This window comes from Clupea harengus, chromosome 3 (genome assembly GCF_900700415.2).
Source record: "Clupea harengus chromosome 3, Ch_v2.0.2, whole genome shotgun sequence".
Classification (NCBI taxonomy): Eukaryota; Metazoa; Chordata; class Actinopteri; order Clupeiformes; family Clupeidae; genus Clupea; species Clupea harengus.
The window spans coordinates 12,294,298-12,317,294 of NC_045154.1; the positions used below are offsets into that span (position 1 = coordinate 12,294,298).

General features: G+C 43.0%; 2 protein-coding genes across 2 annotated transcripts; both read right to left on the bottom strand.

The window, feature by feature from the left end:
- Window positions 1-5,989: 5,989 nt before the first annotated feature.
- LOC105892119 (aminopeptidase N) lies at window positions 5,990-14,469 on the bottom strand. Its single transcript, XM_012818350.3, has 20 exons — window positions 13,866-14,469; window positions 13,143-13,285; window positions 12,895-13,031; window positions 12,621-12,747; window positions 12,332-12,486; window positions 12,117-12,230; window positions 11,459-11,602; window positions 11,049-11,114; window positions 10,702-10,767; window positions 9,724-9,896; window positions 9,347-9,423; window positions 9,092-9,225; window positions 8,524-8,579; window positions 8,284-8,431; window positions 8,107-8,198; window positions 7,900-8,010; window positions 7,399-7,566; window positions 7,093-7,233; window positions 6,877-6,958; window positions 5,990-6,727 (listed from the first exon to the last, which is right to left on the bottom strand). Exons 1-20 carry the CDS (start codon window positions 14,390-14,392, stop codon window positions 6,578-6,580), a joined length of 2,811 nt encoding a protein of 936 aa, XP_012673804.1. The 5' UTR covers window positions 14,393-14,469; the 3' UTR covers window positions 5,990-6,577.
- Window positions 14,470-14,885: 416 nt separating this feature from the next.
- anpepb (alanyl (membrane) aminopeptidase b) lies at window positions 14,886-22,706 on the bottom strand. The gene is made up of 20 exons (XM_012818349.3): window positions 22,070-22,706; window positions 21,662-21,804; window positions 21,258-21,394; window positions 20,999-21,125; window positions 20,636-20,790; window positions 20,154-20,267; window positions 19,791-19,934; window positions 19,460-19,525; window positions 19,280-19,345; window positions 18,597-18,769; window positions 18,431-18,507; window positions 18,187-18,320; window positions 18,040-18,095; window positions 17,456-17,603; window positions 17,169-17,260; window positions 16,967-17,077; window positions 16,615-16,782; window positions 16,263-16,403; window positions 16,075-16,156; window positions 14,886-15,268 (listed from the first exon to the last, which is right to left on the bottom strand). The coding sequence occupies exons 1-20, from the start codon at window positions 22,672-22,674 to the stop codon at window positions 15,116-15,118; spliced, it is 2,892 nt and encodes a 963-aa protein (XP_012673803.1). The 5' UTR covers window positions 22,675-22,706; the 3' UTR covers window positions 14,886-15,115.
- Window positions 22,707-22,997: the final 291 nt, after the last annotated feature.

The following is a 22,997-nucleotide window of genomic DNA, read 5'->3' on the forward strand; positions in this document are numbered from 1 at the left end:
GGTCCTTGGCCACCTAGGTCTGGTGAGTGTTGAGAGAAAGGTCCTGATTGATGATTATACCATGATCCTTAATGCTTGGGTTGGATGTCAATGAGAAGCCATCACATGGCCTATGACCATAACTTCTGTTTTGTCTCAGTTCAGAAGCAAAAAGTTGTCTGTCATCCAGACTTTAACATCTTTAAGGCAAGCCTCAAGCTTATTATTAATAATTATTATTATTTTATCTGGCTTCATGGACAGTTATAGCTGAGTATCATCAGCATAGTAATACAAATTGATGCCATGCCTCATTACTACAGAGCCTAAAGGTGTGATGTACAAAGAGAAGTGTAGAGGTCTAAATACAGACTTGATGGTTCGTTATGGACATACAAACTGACGACGGTCAAAAAGGTAAGTCCTAAGCCAGGCAAGTGCATGACCTTTGATGCCTAAATAGTTTATTAGTCTCACTCTATGGTGTCGAAAGCAGCACTAAGATCTAGAAGGACTAGTATCCTTAATGGGGCATAACAGGACCTGTGGAGGGTAATAGAACACAAAACAGCAAGAGTTGCTAGGGGACTTATTCATGCACAATCTCTGTATTTATTTAACAGTTCATAATCAATGCCCACTGAGCACACGCAACGAGGAGCTTCTCCTGCATGCAGAACTACTGTATATCCTCCCCGAGAGCTGGCTGTAATACCCCCTTCAATTAACCCCCAGTCCAACAGCTCATCCAGGACCTAAGAATAAGACAAACAGCAAAGTAACTACACCTAATGATAATCCTAATTTTAAGAGACAGGGAAAGTTATCATAGAGTATTGCATCATATGTACACCTGATACAAATCGTTGAGTAATCATTTTAAAATGGCAGAGTGACGATGCACAGTCAGCTGTGTAACTAACTATTCTTAACCTCAACTAAGCAGCACAACTCATCTAACGCTGGGAAGATGAGCAACAATGCCTAGCTGTGATGGTGACAGCCTGACATAGTCCCTTAGCTTCTGCTGGGGACTAAACAAAAGTGTAGCTATGTTTGGAAATACACCATAGTGAATATATGCTGTTAAATATGTACATCATATGTGCATATATCTACACTAAGAAAGACAAGTTACTCCAGAGCAGTTATGTATCTGTCATGAACAGGATAAAGTCAAGGTTAAAGCATCCCATCCCTCTTGATGACTCTCGCTGTCTGCGAGTCCCACATCCCTCTCCACCTCTCCCACAGACTCCGACCCCTCCCCTGCTCACTTGCATCAGTGAGACCTCACACCTCTCGGTCTGGGGATGATCCCTTCAGACGCCTCCAGGGCTTCGCCACCATGACCCCCCTCACCTCCCTCACCCCTCATCCCTTTTTATCTCTCTGGTCCCCAGCGGGACTCATCCACCATTATCTCCCTAATCCCCTCGTTTGCCAGAGGAGGAGAGGGACTATGCGTCTCCTGACCAACCGAAGGGTAGCAGGTAAACAGTGTCAGATATTACTCCGCACCTCCAAAAGAACACTGATGTGCTAATGATATCCGCTAGCAGCAGGAGGTGAATAAACGGGGCTACAAAGGAAGAGGCTTAGTCATTTAGATGTTTGCCTCAAATAAACACTCTGCCTATGCAAAGCAGAACAGCCGCTCACATGGGTGTGTCAATGAACCATTGATGAACTAACATTGCAGGAACCTCAAAAAAAGTTCATGCTGAAAGATTTAATGAATCAGAATGAATGAATCATAAATCAGTCTTTCCATGGTTTCTATTGCAAACAGTACTATCCTGTTGTGCTGGCAATGGTGACACTTACTTTTAGAGTTTACTTTTAGAGAGGATTGCTGGTGACTGGAAGACCACACTCCTCAGATGTTGTGCTATTTGTTCCTTTCTGTGTATCTTTCATCTAATCATTATAATAACTGGAGTACTAGTTATATATTATATTGATTATAATATTAGAGTATTAGGAAAAATATTAGTTCCCCTGCTAATATAAAAACACGATGATTAAATTAGATGTTAATCACTGGTGAACCATGGTTGCACCAAATCAACAGAGAAAGTCCATTACTCATTATTCCTGCATGGTAATGGCCTAATCATTAGTGTGAAGGTGAGGAGCAGAAAGTGACACTTGGGCCTGTGGGAACTGGATCTGGCTCTGGTTTCCCTGAGATCTCCAGCATCACCACTGCTCCCTGTGGAACTCAATGTGCCTCCTGGCACCTCTGCTGTCACATCTTACACCCTCTATGAGAAACAGCTAATGTGAACATGCACACACACACACATACACACACACAAACACTCATAAACGCAAGTAGAGAAGGGTCACAGTCCCAGAGTTTGGGAAAGTATATTATTTGTTTATAAATCAGAGTGAAGTCACTTATTGCAGTACATATTGCAGAACTGATTACAGTTACCCAGGAACAAAAGCACATTTAATCAAACTAAATACTTTGCTAGTGCCAACAATGCTGACTCTGTCAAGTAGATAACAATTACTTGCACATTTGTATTCATGTCAGATTTTTTGGTTAGGTACACAAATCATGGTGAGTCCCAGGTCCATGCTGGCGTGAGGAGGAACCGACCTCAGGGACCCTTGGAGAGGTGTGAAGTCTTAACATAGGACAGCTGGCAAACTCACAGGAGCGGAAGTGTGGCTATGAGAGAAGACTAGCCCATTTCCATCACACCCACACCCACACACACACACACACTCACACACTCACACACACACACAGCAGTTCTGTAAGTAGCTACACGAACATCACAGTGGGCTCCTGTTGTACTGCATGTATTTATGATACCGCCTTATCCAGTAACTTTAGCTTTATGTATGCAATAAGTGTTTGTGCTGACAGGCATTGTGCAGTGACTGAGGCTGCGCATGCAAGCTTGTGTATGTGTGTGTGTGTGTATGTGTGTGTATGTGTGTGTGTGTGTGTGTGTGTGTGTGTGTGTGTGTGCATTGTGTCGGAGGGAGCAGTGTTAAAACTGACCCATGAGGCTATCCTCAGCAATATACTCTCCTACGCATTCTGCATTATGTCCAGTCATAACCTTCAGCTGACCAAGCAGAACGCACCCACACTGACACATACCACACACACACACACACACTCCCTTATTAGCCCTCTCCAACTCACCAGCTCATCAACCCACTTGATGCAAGCAGTATCAAACAATACAATGAACACATACTGCTACAACTCTGTCCAAAATCAAAATCATCAATACAATAAAAAGATACACTGATGCAGCAAAATTGCTTAGGTAACCATTCCCCCTCTTCATTCTTGATCATAGCTGTAATAACTGTTTCCTGGTTGTCACCTCCCACCTGTCCATGCGGAGGGTTCCTCTCCCACAACCCCCTGCCTGCACTGACACCTCCAGAGCTGAACTTCAGAGTCATGAGGTCACTGCTGGAGGTGTCACACTGCCCCTCCCACCCGGGGATAAATGAAGGGAGCTGCCCCAGTCCAGCAGCACTCTCACATGCGAGCACATCTCCTCACAGACATGGACACACAGCTCTCCGATCTTTTCCTTCAGGACTGTCAGATGCTGCTCGACTTTGACGCGGTCTCCGATGCTGGTTACTACAGTGCCTGTGATGGCCTCTCGCCAGCCTCCAGCTGCTCTTCCACTTCCCCTCTACACCGTGTGAATGGCAGCTGGTCTAATCCCCCCTCCCCAAACTGGAGCTCCGGGCCTGTGCAGGAAATGTCAGAAGGGACGTACGTCAACAGCCACACTGTCCAGCACCAGATTCCAGCACGCTCAGGAACCCAGGAGCAGACTGCAGGCTTCCAGCACCGGGAACAAACTCCAACATCCAACATCCAACCCATCCAGCTCCAGGTTCCTGCACTGCCAAGCATCCAGCAGCAGAGGACAGCGATCCCACTCCAGGAGGAAACCAATGCATGTCAGCTGCAGGATAAGAGGCGTTCCAAGACGAGATATCTCGGGCGGAAGCGTCACACCGCCAGCGAGCGAGAGAAGCTGCGGATGAGGGACCTGACGAAAGAGCTGAACCACCTCCGCACCTACCTGCCCCCTTCCGTGACCCCGGCGGGGCAGACCCTCACCAAGATCCAGACACTGACCCTCGCCATCCGCTACATCGCACACCTGTCTGCACGACTACAGACCAGCTATGTGGACACGGGTGTGGGAATGGAGCAGGGATGGGAGGCATGCCAGAACCCAACCCAGCCTCGTGCACAGGGATACCCTCAGGACAGCCCAGCCCAACACATTCACTGCCTTCAGAACCAGCCCAGAGACCATTGGAACCATCACGGAGATCAGTACACCCATCATTCTATGCAGTACTCCCCTGTCCAACCGAACCAGCAGACAACTACAAACTGCCTGACTTCAGATTTACAGCAAGATATGACATTCTATCAGGTAAGAACTTTACTTACATATTACAAATATCAAACCAATTATTAAAGACAAAACATGCAATTTTATGTTGAATTATTATCTTCAAGTATTGTACAGATATTGGTACAGAAATTGTACAGATAAAGAAAAAACTGTAATATAAATGTTATTTCTGAGGTGATTTAAGATTATGCACAAATCATGCAAAAGCACAACATTAACTCCATATTTGTTTTCTCCTCAGCAACAAAACCTGATGCCAATAGGTCATGAATTCTGCTACTCCCCTCACCATCTGTAGGGAGGAAAGCCTTTCTATCTGGCACAAGACAAAGACATTCCCTGAACTGAACATGAAACATGTCCACTGCCACTACCTGTGACATTACTATTTATATGTGGCTATATTTTTCTACTGATTGTAAATATTATACAGAGTTTATATAATAAATTGTGAGTTAAATTACCCAGACTTGTTCTCATTCCTAAGCAAAGGCAATTCAACAACATTCTGATAGAAAAGCACTGATCATAATCACATTTTGTATCAGTTCTTTGAATAAACAATTAGCTATCTTCAATAACAATTTAAATATTTGCAGGAACAAAAGCTGATATCACATAGCTATTTACAACCATGCCAATTCAGTTATGATGTTGGAGGCACAGTGATTAATTTTTGTTGTTATAAAATCATAACTAAAACAAAAGATAAAGATAAAAAGCATCAGGAACATTGAGAAACGCCACATTTTCAGTCATTTTCTGGTTACATACTTTCCTCTTGCACTTTCTTCAGCATATTCAATGAGGCCATGACATTCCTGATGAAGGAATAAAGTGATATGCGGTATATGTCGTGACAGCAGTGAAGTGCTAATTGAACACCCGGTGAGAGCAGGGAAGGTTTTAGGGCATTAACACTCAGCTGGGTGTCTTCCAACGGACAGGTGAAAGAAGTGACAGGGGTGAGGGGGAGTGTATACTCCATCCTTTACGCAAACACACAGAACCTTGATCTTTCATTAGGTCCAAACACAACCCTAAAGCTTCATGAGGCCTTCATGTTCAACCCCACAGCAGCAAACATCATTTCAATTATGTTTCAACTGGTTGGTCATATGAGTATGCAGGTCAACCCTGATGTTAAGCGAGACAAGAACCTTGCCTTGTGACGTCAAATAGATAGACAAGTGTGTGTGTGTGTGTGTGTGTGTGTGTGTGTGTGTGTGTTGGTGTGCGTGTGTGTGTGTGTGTGTGTGTGTGTGTGTGTGTGTGTGTGTTGGTGTGCATGTGTGTGTGTGTGTGTGTGTGTGTGTGTGTGTGTGTGTGTGTGTGTGTGTGTGTGTGTGTGTGTGTGTGTGTGTGTGTGTGTGTATGTGTGTGTGTGTGTGAGCGTGTGTGTGTGTGTGTGTGTGTGTCTCTCTAGTCTCACACAGTGCAATTACAGTAAACAAAGAGCAAATATATGATGAACATGCAATCATGCTGTCAGTACTTTATTCATATATATATATTCATTCATATATTTCATTAGAATGGTGAAGTTCAATAGTGTGTAAAGAGTAAATAACACAATCAACGTATTCTGTACTACTTATTTTATTTAATTAAATTAATTACATTTAAAATAGTTCCAAAGAATTGAGCTGATTTTTTCAAATCTGGTTGTCTGAACACTGGGGGTTACATGGCCCTCAATGCAGGGACAGTGCTAGCGTTTGTCCTACCCAAACAGAGCAGGATGGCACCCCCCATGGAGATCATGTCTGGGGCCACATTCTAGCTCTCACACTTCCCTACTTCAGGAAGGCCACATTTGGCCTGAAAGGGTGTCACTTCCACAAAAAGTGTTAGTTAAATCTGTCTAATCTAGACCTTTTTTTGGTGTGGCCAAAACATGCATTTTCAGATATGTCCTTGTCGGTGTGGATAAGACCTACTTCTCCCCACACATACTTAAGACACAGCAGACAAATCTCAATGGAAAGGTAGTAATAGGTTCAGTGCTACTAGTATACTACTCGATTGAAATCATGGTAACAGAATCTAATTTCTTCAAGGTGGGCACCTCAGATATATCAATGTTTCAACACATGCTTTTATAAACAATAGTTGCCCAGTACCATCACCAGCTTCTCTATGAATGCTCATTTCACTCTGTGATGGGTTGGTTATGTGTGTTGGACGAACCAGTCTCTAATCTCGTCCTGGTTTTCAGCTACCCATCTGATGTTGGCACGAGTCCTCTCCAGGGCCTGCTCCAGAGCAGTGGTGCCCGACCCGAACCCAATGTCAGCGTTCTGCTCCTTAAACTCAACCAGCTTCAAATGCAAATACATGTAACACAGAGGATACATAATTCAAATCAGTGGCAATGCTAAGAAATATAAAATCATGACGAAGGACACTGTGATGAATTCTTCTCTTGAAAAGATGCATACACACACAACACAACAACACATGCACATACCTGATCCAGCTCTGCTTGGGTAGTGAAACTTGCAGTCACGCCACTTATGAGACTGGCAAATGAAAAAGATCCGACTCCAAATCTAGGAGATGTGATAAAAATCACACAAACACCTTAATGTTAAAGTCGAACACAATGGATAACCCAGCACACAGGTTTTAATATGTAGCTGCAGGTATGTATATTGGTGAAGTATATAAGGCCCAACGAACGCACTCTGTGAACATGTACTCCCAGTTTGTTCTCACAAAGTCCCAGGCCAAGGTCTGCCCCTCCACATTACTGGCAATAGAAACAATAACGCTAGTAGCATCTTGTTTCCGAATTTTGTTAGCGTTCAACGTGTAGCTCAGATACCTGAAATAAAAAAAAATCATGCAATATGCAGCAAATTACCCATTTCATGTCTTAAGTTGATGAAGAAAAGTATGACATGGTATATGATGGCTGTCAATGACATTGACAGATATGTATACAAAACTCCCGAAATCCTGCATTAGCTTCCAACCCAAAGAGTCTCACCGGTTTAAAAGTGTGGTGTTTTTAGTGCAAGCCAGGGAGGACATGAGTTTGTTTGCCTCTATGGCAATGGGAGCATTCTTGAACATCTGCCAGCCAAAGTTCCACTCCTCTTCACCTCCGCTGGCCACGGCACTGCAGTAGACCGTCGCCCTGAGGTTGGGGTCGATGCTGTCGTATATAAAAAACAATGGCATGCCATGAAATACACCCACTGCGATTCAAGAACAATGAATATACTGTACCTTGGTGTACCGCTGCAGCAGCAGTCTATACAAGTTTCAGTGTGATGTATTCTGATTTGTTTTGGTATCTGTGTGAGTAGCACCAAATAAATCTGTTTCTTTCTTTTTTTTTCTTAATCATAAAGAGCTTGGATACAAGAAAAGAATATTGGTTGTGATGTGAAATGTCTGTAGGGCTAGAACAATGATAATGACAAATATAGTTGTCTACAAAAACATAACGTTATAGTTGATGAAGCACCACCAAGACTAAGCTCACATGTTGTTCTGAGGCTGAGCCATCCACTGACTGAACCAGGTTGAGGTGAGATTCTGGCAGCCATCGACCCCAGTACTACAGGCCACTCGTAGAGCATTGACCTGGAGGTATCTGTGAACAGATAGAGACAGGCATGGAAGCTGACTGAGAAATATCCACTCAACTCTCTAGAAGTTAAATCCCCTAAATAATCCCAAAATAACTGACTGTTCGGTGTGGCCATCAGGTACTTTTGACCAGTCTAATGTGATCTCCTTGAAGTAAGCATACAGGGGCTCCACTTGTTTTTTGAGGTATAGCTGAATGAAAAATATAGAGTAACATAATGTTGCTGTTTCACACCAGTACTTTGTTTATTTGGGTCAACTACAAATAACGGCCTACCTGCATCAATCCATATACATCTGTTCCATCGAACATAAGGTATAAGTAATCCAGGTTGTTCAGCGTTGACTCCCATGGCATATATTCCCTTTCATGAGTGAGATATGTTGTTGTGTTCAGAGCTACACTCATCGGGACCATTTTAGCCCTTTCAATGAAAAAAGCAAATACATTTTAGTGATCGGCCCACAAATCAGATGGCCGTTGCTAAAAAGAGAGAAACATTGTAAGATTTCTGACCTTGCAAGATTGAAAGCATCATCAACAAGTTGCGCTCTGTTGATTACAGGAATTACCTGCAAAAAAAGGATGGAAAGATTAAAATGTTTCCCATTAGCACACTAGAAATTAGCTTTACTTGGAAATTGCAATGAGTGAGGCTAAGAGGCCTGCTAGGTTAATTTCAGCTCAGCTTATGAAGTTTGCTAAATTAATTTCCGCTGTCCTGTCACTCAGGTTAGCATAAAGCTATTAGCAGTGTAAATTCCCACTCAGCTCTGAGCATAACTCCACCCACACCCACTGCATCATGCTAAGAAGCGGTCAATGGGGGGTGAGAGTTTACTGGACTGAGGGTCTATGAATATCAAGATGCAGAGGTCTCAAACAGTTGACTATATGTCAGTATTGGCCTTGCAAGGTTCAGGGTGATTTTAAACAGAAGATGGCGTGTTGAGTCATTGTCAACCTATATTATATTGAATTTTGTCCATATTAACACCAGCATTGGTGTGTTTTATCACAGTTCAGTCATATCATTTAGTTTACAGCTCAAAAAACACATTTTATGCTATGCCATGGCCTTTACCTTATGATCCGAACGGAGCTGGGTGAGAATCTTATCCCAATTTGCAGTGTCATAATTAACTCTGTAGTACCCAGTAACATTAACGTTCGCCAGTAACCACTGTTGTCCGCTCGTTTTCATTTCACTATGAACAGCTGCAATACGTGAACACATCAATCACCCAAAAAGTAAATCAAGTAGATCACCCCATAAATTAGAACCAATCAGAACAAGGGATACCACATCAAACACTCATACAATACAGAAATGTAGTACCATGTTTCTCCAGGAGCCAAGAGACTGTGTTAGTTCCTCCGAACTCCATCCATCTTATGGGCACGATCCACTGATAGCTGTAGTGACAAAGGGCAAATGCACATAACAACGTCTGACTAAAGTGCATGCAACCACTGCTCCCGATTGTAGGATGTTTTCTCTCACATGCATGTTACCTATATAGCCTACTGGTGTCAAATGTTATCGCTCATTAATTATATAGATGTTCTAATCAGATATTCGCAGATCAAATGTGTTGCCTTCCGATGGCTTGAAGTTAAAGAGAAGTTAGAAGGTTAAAAGGAAGTTAACAAGCTAGCTGAGATGCTGATTTTTGATATCGATTTTGCTCATTTTAGTATTTAGTGGTAAGTTACTTGAAGTCAGACGGCCTGTCCACCACAGAGTCAGGGTCCAGCAGGAAGTGTTGCTGGGATACAGTTCCGGTGGCAGTATCTATGAAAACCACAGGAAAACCCATCTGTAGGACCCAGCGGTTCATGATGTCATGGACTCTGGCTGGCAAACTGGTTCCAGTCTTTTCGACGGCCTGCAGGACAAACAAACTTCAATGTGATTGTCTGAGAAACCAGAGCAATATGTGTCCTTACTCAAAACCATAGACAAGCAGGAACAGTTGTGCTTCTTCTTCCTCAGAACCTAGTGACTTGCAATGCCATAAGCCCTCTAAAGCAGACCTATGGATGCACCACAGCTACTAGACACAAGAGGGAGGCATTTACTCTGGTGTTTGTGTTCAAACACAAAATCAGTATTTGGCAATTCAGTACGTACTGTAATCAAATACCACATGCTAGCCATATTAAGAGACATGACATGACTTTAGGGTTGAACCTTAAGATAAAACAATATCACTGGATTAAATATAAGGGGGGTAATAGATACAAATATTAGACCTTCTTATCTTGCACCTTTTATATATTTAGGTATTTGCTGATGACTGAATGGCTTGTCTAGTAATGAACAAATTCATAACATTTTTAAATGTGTTGAATATTAAATGGTCCCACAAAACAGCAGAAGTGATGATTAAACATATAGCATGTGACCAGAATGTATAGGAGACAGTTTTGCTGGTAAGTATCTGCACAACACCATACATACCTCCATACATACAGTACATAAATGCATACATGCATGTATAGGTTCTGTAACACTTACATTTTACTTCAGTATCCATAAAGCATTATAAACACATTTATATGTTCAGAAAGTATCCATAAAGCATTATAAACACATTTATATATGTTTACAAAGTATCCATAATGTATCATAGTGTCTGACAAAAGTCTACTCTCATGAATAATACAGATGATAGGAAGGCCTGCGCTCACCTGCTGTAGATGATCCCACAGGTCTGAACTTTCTGTGTTACTGTAGGCAAAGTCATTCAGATATGTCTGCACATAACACACGGGCACACATTACACATTAACACACATTAAACGTCTTTATATACTCTAAGACACACACACTCACACAAACACACACATACCTGTAACACAAATGCTCAGATACATATGCCATGTACAGAAAAAATACAAACCTTAGAACACATTTACAACAGCTAAACTTACTTTAAACGCTATACACATGACTGTACTGCACACTGGATATTTTCCTTAAGGAGCCAAAGGTTTCTTTCTCATTGCAAAAATGTAACCCTTTTGGAAGCACTCACTTTGAGTCCCTGGATGAACACAGGCTCAGTGAGGAAGTCAGACAGCATCCGCAAAACTGAGGCACCCTGGGAAAACAGAGCATGGTGTGGTTATATCAACTACCTGCTTCAAAACTGAGGCACCCTGGGAAAACAGAGCATGATGTGGTTATATCAACCACCTGCTTCAAAGGGGGAGTCCCTAAATTAAACAACCTCGCACCCCGCTTTTGCAGAATATACTCACTGATAGTAAATACACTGAATAGTACAACCAGAAATACTAGTACTATCAAACATGTCCTACCATATTACCTGCAGGGTTATGAAGGTATATGAGGTATACATAGACACATAGAGATCATTATTCAGAATATATTATTAGTAGCACAAACACCCAAGTTGTGCGTGCGTGGTGAGAGAGTGATCACCTTGCTGTAGGAGATGGCATCAAAGAGCTCACTGATCTGCTCAGGCCTCTGGATTTCATCCTCTTTGGAGGATAGGGGATGAGAGGAGGCCAGTGCGTCCACTGCAAACACTCTGTGCACGTCGTCCAACACTATGAGGTCTTTCTGGGGAAAGGGAGCATGCAAGGCTGCATTACAGTCTTGTGTAAACTGAAACAAACTGGGTAAAATTGAACAATCCATAGTGATAAGTGTTTATTATATCAAATCTCTATCCTTCATGTTAAACTATCTTTGTATTGGACAACACATCTGCATGTGTGGGTGTACCTGGGATTAAGTTCAAAGTGTGCATGCTTATGTGGTTGTATGTCAGGGGCGGAAAGCCAGTCGTGAGAACTTGGACATATCCCAGTAGCCATAGTCTGAAATGTTTGTATTTTGTAATCTGGATAACTTCCCTCCCAGATGAACATCACAGAAAAATGTAAAACCTGTTACATCATCAAATTGTGTTATTATGTTAATATTGTGTTAATATTAGGGCATTAGGCATGGTGGTTTTGTAAACAGGGTGACCTGGGATGGAGTCAAATTCTTGAATTATCATTTCAGTCTGCCACTAACTTATTTAGTTAAATTATGTTTGTGCGAGAGTGTGTGTCATTTAGGCACTCACCACATTCCAAGTAGGTTCTGCGTTGTCGGCCCCCAGGTAAGAGACGTATGAAGCAAAGCCCTCATTCAACCAAACCTCATTCCACCATTTCAGGGTCACCAGGTTTCCAAACCACTGGAAAGAGAGACGTGTCCACTGGTAAAGCTGGTGATAACTGATGTTGCCTTCATACATTAGAGTGCATTTTTAATTGGTGGGTATAAGGCGTAGAGTACCATGTGTGCCAGTTCATGGGCGATGATTGTAGCTGTTGTCTCTTTGTTCCTATTAGACGATACGACTGGATCATAGAGTAGGTTGGCTTCTCTATATGTAACAAGACCCCAGTTCTCCATTGCCCCAAAGTAAAAATCAGGCAGTGCAATCTGGTCTTAAAAAAAAGGAACAAAATTGCAACAAAATTTGAGGAAATATATATGACATTTCTATACAGCTTTCTAAGATATTTGCAAAGAGAAGCTCTGTAAGGTGTTAGCAGCAGTTTCACACTCTGTAATAGTCTACCTGACTTGGTGAGAGGGTAGGGGATGCTGTAGTAATCTTCAAAGAACTTGAGCACAGGTACTGTCACATTCAGAGCGTAGTCCCCTTGGCCTCCAGAGATGGCGCTCTTACGAGCCCAGATCCTTATCTGCAAAAACAGCAAGAGACTTTACCCGGCAGAGACCACCATGTCGACTAAAAAAAACACCAAAACTGGCCCATCTCAATATGTAGATAAACACTCAACTGAATGCTCGGCTAAAAGAAATATGATAATTAATGTTTTGTTCAGTACCAGAGTGCTGCCATTTTGTGATGTCACATTACTGTAATCGCTGACCACCAGAGCCAATAAGTAGGTGGACATTTTCTTAGTCTGCTCGAAGGTGGTCTGGGTGACAGCCTGGCCACCAACAATAGTATCCACAACGGCTAGAAGACAACAGAGATGCCTGGGATGATACAGAGTTTATACACAGGCTGAGCTTTCCTATTGTTAAATGGATTAGAATGCATTACGTCTCAAAGTTCTTAACAACTAACCAAGTTCTTTGCCGTTGGACAGGGCCACTGTCCCACGCTTGTGAAGGACGGTGATGTGGAAGACAGCTTTCATGGCAGGCTCATCAAAGCAGGGGAAGGTTTTCCTGGCGTGTGTTGGGTGCATCTGACTGGTGGCCACCACCCTTAAGACCAGTGTGAAAAGCTACATATCAATTTAAGAGCCTGAACATGAGTACACAAAATGTAAAGCACCCTCTCAAGATATTTAAATATTTTGGAACTTTTGCAATCTTGTCAGTTAATTGAAGTTTGTGTGTGTTTCTCAGTGATATCTAGTGATATTTAAGCTCCTCTGCTTTAAGTTTTTTTTTAAATTACACCTTTGTTTTATTGCTGTATGATTCTGAAGTAGTTTAAAGATTTTACAGCTTTGTTTTGTGTGTATTCCAGGAAGGTTCTGGTAACTCACTACATAACACATGTGACCTCCTACATAACACAATCACAGGCTCCTAGCCAAGCCAGTGCATTCCTCTGACGCCATCCACAGAGTAAAGGTTAACAGGCATTGACGCATACGGTCATTAAATATTCATCACTCATCACCTGATACATCCCTTTGGCCTTGTAGTTTGTACTTCCTGATTTTTTTTTCTTTTTCTGTATGACAACAGATTCAAAGTGCACACAGGTAAAAGCACCACCCAGAAACCAGGAATGGAATAGCACAGACAACTGAAATGTTTGCACTTTGAGACTTACTTTTGTAGCCCGTCTTCATAGTACTCACTCCTGTAGAGCCCTTCCAGGTCATCCGAGAGCTCTCCCTCAAACTCAGTGTACAACTTATAGTCCTGGCCGGTCTTGAGCACACCATTCAGCTGGATCACCAGGTACTGCATGGGGACATGGAGCCAGGTCTTGCGGATTTCGGGGGCCGTGCCACTGATGGCAGTGAGTCTGGCCAGGTGCTTGTCCATGGTGGTAAGCTTCAGCTGCTTGCAGTGGAGGATGATGAGGCTGGTGTCACGGAGGCTCCTGAATCGCACGCTGGACTTGCCCGTGAAGACGTACGTGCCAGTGGCGTCGGGTTCTAGCCGAGGCCACAGCGTCACGTAGTAGTGGTCCGGCACCAGTGTGTCGGGGAGCCGGTGGCGGTCCCATGGCTCGGTGGGAGGCGGGAAAGAGGTGAGCTGGTACACCCACAGTCCCACGATGGTCGACACGCAGACCAAGGCCATCACAGTCAGCCAGACCCAGACCTTTCTGTAGCCACAACAGAACACCATGTTTCCACTCACCCAAAACTCCCAGGAGAAGAGTCTCACAGCTGGTCACTTCTCCACTAAAGTACCAGGCATCAGTCCTCTTCCTATCCACACCTCAGTAATGGCTAATCCATTAACTACACCATAGGCTGCTGGGTGAGAAAGCTCTGATAAAGGGCTGCATGCTGATAGTGGTTTATTATGATGCCACTCTGGCATGTTTATGCATGACACAGGGCCTGTGCTGATGGGAACTAGCCCCTTAGACCTCACGAGGGATACTGCCAGTGTCACAGCACGAGAGAGTACATACTACAGGTACCAAAGGAGATGGCTCGAAAGAATATTCTGGAGGTCTCACAGTACCCCATTCAAAGAGTATGCACAGGGTATTTTATTCAGAGTCTCATAGTGTACTGTTCATGGATACACTGCAGGTATGTTTACAGCTGAACCACATGAGCTACATCTTAACCACATGAAGACGAATTGAATAAATAGACCCCACAATTCATAACATCAACAAGTTAATTTTATTAGAGATTACAGACCACAAGCCAAATGTTACAAATAATATAAATTTGTCAAAAATACACTTAAAAAGACAATCAGTTAAATTTTTGAGATGTCAATACCAATGTGGAAAGGCACTGCTAAGAAGGATTCGAGATAAAAACTCTGAGATAATAAATAGAGGGAGAGAGGCCATCTTAAGTCTTAAAAAAAAGAAATAAAATAAAAGAATTATGGAGAAAACTCTTTCAGCCAATTCTGCACATTATCTCGGTTGTCCTTGAGCCATTTGATGTTGGCCTGTGTTCTCTCAATAGACTGCTCAACGGCCAGGGTGCCTGAGCCAAAGCCCACACCTGCATTATCCACCTTGAACTGCTGGAGCTGTGAGGGGAAAGACAAGAGAAAAAATATAACTATTTTACAACTGCTTTAGATACACATCAGTGCAAAACATGTCTTTGTGTGCCTACGCCCACCTGGCTCATGAGTGATGTGAAAGGATTTTTATCAACTAAAGGTTAAAAAAAAGACAATACATCTGAGGCTTTAACCTCTAACCTAGGATTCATCTGGACATTGAAATTCCTACTGGACCTTCCACTTACTCTGAACAATGCACAGTGCTTATTCAGAACTCAAAGCCCGAAAGGTCAGTGAGATCTTAACCTGCGATGCCTTTCTTAGTGCACTGTCGGTCTAATCAAAAGGCTATCTGTCCTATATTGAGATGAAGGCATGGAAAAAACGTTGACATCTGGAAACATTTCCTTTTTGGTGAAATCAACCGGCCTGCCACCAGAGGGAGCAGCGTGTGAATTGTGCAATGACAATTGGTGAACTTTTTCTTCCGAGTATACACGGAACTTAGACAGTACAACACATTTAAAAAAAGACACAATATTTAACTCTTTTGACCCCCCTGAAATGTTACTTTTGCTTCTTTTGGGAGGTTCAAAATCTTAAATTTAATTGTAACGGGACCTCTAATTTCCACCATAAGGGGGAGCCAAAACCTCGGAGCAGGTCGTTGTAAGAAGCTGTGTGAGTTTCTTTGGTTTGAGATTGGACCTTGGCTATTGTGTCTGCTTTTAGTTTCGCTAGACAACCTGTCTGCCTTAAATCCTCAGTATATTTATATATATATATGTATGTATTTATATAATTTATTATTTAAAACAGGTGGTTACCTGTTTCAGATCAAATTCTGTAGAAAATCTCTTGGTCACACCATTGATTAGATTTGAGAAAGAGAAAGATCCACCTCCATACCTGAAATAAGACAAAAGCATTAAGCATAATTTTGTTACCAAAGTCTAAATTTTACATCTGAATTTTTCTTTTGGTGCACTTTCATGTCAGCAAGACTTTTACTCACGAATTGAAAATATACGCCCAGTTTGCTCTCATAAAGTCCCAGGCCAGAGGCTGGCCCACCACATTACTTGCAATATAGACAATAGTAGAGGTGGCATCCTGCTTCCGAATCAAGTTTGCATTCAAGGTGTACTCCAGGTACCTATTCAATAAGCAATGCTCTATTAAAACATTCAGAAAGCAAACACATACTTGACATAACATCTGCAATGTCTCGTCTGATAAATCTGAGGACTTCTGCATAGATGGCAGAGAAGTTAATGGCTGTCTGTATGCCAGCAGAATGAGACTATAGGGAGGTGCATGTCACTTCTGGTCCTAGGACACAGGAAGTGACACAGGAAGTGACTCACCTGTTCAGGAGCCAGGGTTGTGAGGCACAGGCCAGCGCTGCCCTGAGTTTGTCCGCCTCTATGGCGATGGATGCGTTCTTAAACATCCGCCAGCCAAAGTCCCACTCCACCACTCCACCGGCGCCAATGGCACTGCAGTAGACTACAGACCGTAGGTTGGGATGGATCCTGATGAGGGTCAAAGTTACAAAGAGGTTACCAAGGTTACCAATATCTCCTCAGCATGGATTCCTGTGACGGGTTACTTCATGGTCTGGTGTATCAAGGCCCACGTAAGCTAGTTTGGCTTTCGCTACATGTTCCTGATCACAAAGCATGGTTGCAACAGAGGTAGAAGACCTGCAGGACTCACGGGTTGTTTTGTGGGTCGGCCATCCAGCTACTGTACCATGCCTGGATCAGTTCAGTACAGGCTGGCACTCCCGTGCTACAGGCTTTGCTCAGGGCGTTCACCTGGTTGTACCTGCAGGAGCCAAACGACAGCAATCACAGTCACCTGTGCACTGAACAATTTTGGATGTTTCACAGCACTGAATGATTGGCAGAACACCTACTGATCAGTGTGCCGATCTGGTACTTTGGTCCAGTCTGCAGTCTCGGCCTTGTAGTAGTCAAAGAGGGGCTCCACTTGTCTCCTGATATACGTCTGGATATGGGCAAAGCAGAACACCAGTCAACCATAGGATCCATACCATCATGCTTGGTCTTAACATTCAGACAAACACTTGTAAATAAGAAAAAGAAAAGACCAGGAGTGTAAAAAAAACATTGAGTGTGGATCCACTGTGACTGAGGTACTGCATCAGTAGATCAGACTGCGGCTTTGATAAGAGGGACTCACCTGCAGGAGTCCGTAGATCTCACTGCGATCGAACATCAGGTAGAAGAAGTCCAAGTTGTCCAGAGCAGACTCCCATGGCATGTACTCCCTCTCTTTGTTCAGATATCTGGTCATATCCAGAGCTAGTGTTGTTGGCACGTGTTTCGCTCTAGAAATATCAAAGAAAAGGAATAAATTAGACAGACAGACAGATAGATACAGAATAGTATTGTATTCATCCCCAAAGGAAAATTTCAGTGTTGTAGCAGCAATTCACGTATGACAAAAAAAAAAACACACACACACAATGAGGTAGGTGAAAAGATAGAATACAAATTATACAACTACTACTGTATTAGATTTAAAAATGGAATAATACATACATAATGTATATTGTTAATTTGTAAATAAAAATAAATAGTATAAAATCGATTCATTTATGCACACACAGTATATTCAACGAAAGATTCTGAAGAATCCATCCAAAGTACCCATAACTACACACACACACACACTCATACACACACACACAGACACACACACTCATACACACACACACACACACACACACGCACACACACACACACCTTTGCTGCACCACTTACCTTGCTAGATTAAAAGCATCATCGATAAGTTGGGCCCTGTTGATCACGGGAATTACCTGGACAAGAAGCAGATGAGATGTTGCTATTTCTGCATTTGCCTCAGACAGTTTCTGGTTCTATCCAGCTTTCTAAGTTATAACCACTTACTTCATGAGCAGTTGTGAGTTGTTTGAGAAGCTTGTTATAGTTTGCGATATCGTATTTAACTCTGTAGAATCCTGACACATTGAGGTTGGCCAGCAACCACTGATCAACAGTCACCTTCATGTCCATATTTGTGTCTAGACAAGACATGAAAAATCCATCTATTATTCGTCCATTTTTAAAACTGTGGTCCATGTCAATGGCTTTTGTATTTGTGAATATGGTATAAAAAAATGGTAGATCTTACCTGTTTTTTTAAGCAGCCAAAAATCTTGACCTGAAACAGAATTCTTCTGCCAAGTAATGGGCACAAACCATACATATCTGTAAGAGAAAAGAGACATAGTCACAAAACAAAGATCTTTGAAACAAGGTTGAAGGTCACCCATGTGGTCAACCACCGAAACACATACTCAAATTCAGACGGCCTGTTAACTACAGAGTCAGGGTCCAGCAGGAAGTGTTGCTGGGTTACAGTTCCGGTGGCAGTATCTATGGAAACCACAGGGAAGCCCATCTGGAGGACCCAGCGGTTCATGATGTCATGGACTCTGGCTGGCAAACTGGTTCCAGTCTTTTCGACGGCCTGCAGGACAAACAAACTTCAATGTGACTGTCTGAGAAACCAGAGCAACATGTGTCCTTACTCAAAACCTTAGACACAGGTGTGCTTCTTCTTCCTCAGAACCTAGTGCCTTGCAATGTCAAAAGCACTCTGGTGTTTGTGTTCAAACACAAAATCAGTATTTGGCAATTCAGTACGTGCTGTAATCAAATACCACATGCTAGTCATATTAAGAGACATGACATGACATGACATGACATGACTTTGTCAGCCTGCAGAACAAACACTCTTCAGTGTGACAGTAAGAGGAACCGGAGCTGTAAATGTCTCCACAGAAAACATTACATAAGCAGGAACAGGTGAGCTTCCTCACAAAAGCCTGTGGGGGTGAAGACTACTCTGTTTGAACAATTAAATGCATGTTTCCCAATACCACAGAAATGACAAGAAATCACAGAAGCATCACCAGATTAAACAGTCTTCAAGGCACCCGACAATCTAATTCGAGTTTGCAAATAGCACAGCACTTACCATTTGCAAGTGGTCCCACAGGTCGGTGTAGACAGTATTATTGAAGGCAAACTGGTTGAGGTATGTCTGTGGAAAGAAGCAGATGGAAGAAAGGGCCTTCAGAGAGCTCAGGCATGTGTAGCAACGGAATAACAGCAGCATTGCAATCCACAGTCATCTTGAATATTAACTGATACCTACACTGAGTCCCATCACAAAGACCTCCTCAGAAAGGAAGTTGGATAGCATTCTTAGAACAGAAGCCCCCTGTAAAACACAAACACATAACACACAATGTAGCATATCAGTGCAGTCAGAGTCCTCCCTGTTGAGGCATAATGAATAGGGATAGTACTTTGCTATATGAGGTGTGTGTGTGTGTGCGTGTGTGTGTGTGTGTGTGTGTGTACTTTGCTAGATGAGGTGTATGTGTGTGTGTGAGAGAGAGAGAGAGGGGGGGGGGTGTGTTTAACGAGAATGAATATCTTGCTGTGTTTGTGCATGTGAATGTGTGTGTGGTGTGTGTGATTACCTTGCTGTAGGAGATGGCATCAAAGAGCTCACTGATCTGCTCAGGCCTCTGGATTTCATCCTCTTTGGAGGATAGGGGATGAGAGGAGGCCAGCGCGTCCACTGCAAAAACTCTGTGTATGTCGCCCAGGACGATCAGGTCTTTCTGAAGAGCGAAAGGGACACATTGAGGCAACACACACTTTCTTACCAAAACACAAAGTACATAGAGTCCCTTTAGCTCTGTTAACTGTTACGTGTCAGACATTAGGGCAAAGAGTAAGTATTGTTATGAATTGGTGTAAATTATGCGTTATGAAATAAAACATTTCCTAAGAGATGGCAGATACTCATAAGTGAGGCCTGACGTCAGATGAATACATACAATGCCCCATTCTGGTTCAGCATCGTCTGCACCAAGATACTCCACATAGGATGCAAAGCCTTCGTTTAACCACAGGTCATTCCACCACTTCAGTGTCACAAGGTTTCCAAACCACTGCAAGTTTATAAGAGAGAAACAGTTGTTGTGAGTATGACATGTGTGTGTGTGTGCGTTCGTGTGCGTGTTTGTGTGTGTCCGTGTCCGTGTCCGTGCCCGTGCCCGTGCCCGTGCCTGTGTGTGAGTGAGTGAGCTGTCTTTTCTGAATGATGCTATTTCTATGTTCTTTTAGCTTTAGCTTTTATTGTGTTCTTTTATATGTTCTTTTACAATGCACTGTACTGTTTTAATCTGTTTAAATGTTCTTGTATCTGTTTATTTCTAAAGCACTTTGGATTACCAATGTGTATGAATAGTGCTATATAAATAAACTTGCCTTGCCTGCCATGCCTAAAGTATGCCAGACTGAAGAATAAGCAATATACCATGTGAGCAAGCTCGTGTGCTATGATGGTGGCGATCCTCTCCTTGTTGCCATTGGAGGATACGTCTGGGTCATACAGCAAGGCTGTCTCCCTGTAAGTGATCAGGCCCCAGTTCTCCATGGCTCCGGCGTTAAAGTCTGGCAGGGCTATCTGGTCTAGGAGAGAGACAACATTTAACAAGAGTTAAGATTGCTGATGAAAAAGGAACATGCCTGAATACTGCATTTTGAGGTGTATTTTATGAGAGGCTCTTAACACTGAAGACTTATTTTAAGTAATGTAATGTTAATGTAAATGTTTTAATTATATATACAGTATATATATATATACGTATAAGTGCTCAACTGTTTGATTAATTCTTACCTGACTTTGGCAGTGGGTAGGAAGCATTGTAATACGTCTCAAAGAATCTCAGAATGGGTCCAGTCACATTAAGAGCATACTCTCCCTGGCCTGCTTCAATGGCCTTTCTGCGCGCAAAGATACGAATCTGAAAGAGGACGAAGTTCAGAACCTAGGGACACTGCTCACAGGTGAAACTACACAGTTACGTGAACTCTGGAAACACACTAAACTAGCAATATTTTACAAACATGCAGAATATTAATGTAGGTAACATTACCGAAACGTCTCCCTCCATCTTATCAATGGAAATATAGTCACTGACAATGAATGCCAGCAGATAAGTTGACATTTTTGGTGTTGGGGCAAATTTGGTCCTGGTAACCTCCACGGTACCCTCGGTCGTGTTCACAGTCTCTGAAAAATTAAAAAAACATTTAATTTGCATTTTTATGTAGTCACAGCCTGAAATACTGTATGTGTTTAGTTGAATACAAGAGGACTGAGGATGCACTGATGAGGTATCGTGCATAAAGCATCAAACTGTGCAAAACACCTCCTTTGTCTGAGTTTCACTCCTTATCAGACCTAAAGATTCACTTTGGACAGCGACACTCTGACTGACACTCAGGGACACTCAGTGTTTTAATGCACAAAGCTAGTGGTTTATATGTCAACACTAACCGATGTCCTTCCCATTGGATAAGGCTACTGTGCCCCGTGGGTGGGTGACAGTGATGTGGAAGATGGCTTTCATGGCAGGCTCATCAAAGCAGGGGAACGCTTTCCTTGCGTCGGTGGGCTGCATCTGAGTCGTAGCCACCACTCTGATCATCACAGAAAAAAAAATGAAAGGGTAAATGTTCACTTCACAGCTTCACAGCCAAGTTTCAGACACACTCTTTGCAATGATGTACAGAGTAATGGTAAAATATTCACAAGAGATTAAACATTTCTTATGGTTAAAAGTGCACGGACCAGTCATGAAAAGACATGGAATAAATAGATTAAAAATATATATACACATATGCATGCAAATTGAACTGAGGTCGTCTGTGAACTGCACTTCAATAGCTTTAATTCTGAACTCACTTCTCCACGCCATCCTCTATATACACACTCCTGTAGAAGCCACCCAGGTCATCAGCCAGCTCCCCAGTAAACACAGTGCGCAGCACATAGCTCTGGCCAGCCTTCAGATTCTCCTTCAACTTGACCACCAGGTACTGAGTCCGCACCTCGAGCCAGGACTCTGAGATGGCTGGAGGCTTCGAGCCGTCAAGGACGGAAAGTGTGGCCAGATAGCCACCGTCACTGGTGAGGTTGAGCTTGTTCGAGTGGATGAGGATGAGGTCTGTCTCCTTCACGCACCTGAAGGTGACGTCGGAGGAGCCGGTGAAGATGTACAGACCCTCAGCGTTCTTGACCAGACGCGGCCACAGGGAGACCTCGTAGCTGACGGGCAGCAGGGAGTCCGGCAGCCGGTACTTGTGCCATGGCTCGTTGGACGGTGGGGTGGTGGCCGGCACCCCCGTGGTGGTGGTGGTGGTTGGGTTCCCGGTGGGACTCACCTCTACGTTCTTGGCCTTCTCCTGGCTGTAGACCACTGACAGGGCAATGATGGTGGCCACGGCGCCCGCGCCCAGCACTATGCCCACCACCCCGATGGCCTTGCTGATGAAGAACCCTTTGCCCATGGTTTACTGCTGAAACCAGAACTAACAAGAAGAACCAACGAGCCTCTACTCACTTTTTAATGCAGGACATGACTGGAATCCCCTCCCACCAAATCTAATGGCTAAGCCATTAACATAGGGGTGGGGTGTTAACCTTGGTGTACAAGAGATGATTTCAGCACTATCTCGTACAGGTCAATGATTCCAAAGCAATTACAAAACAATATTTAAAGGACAATGCTCTTGGTACCATGACACAGCACTCTTTAAAACAAAAAACATATTTGAAGTATGATGATCAAAACTATAAGGATGAAAAGAAAACTCTCATGTACCACAGGGAA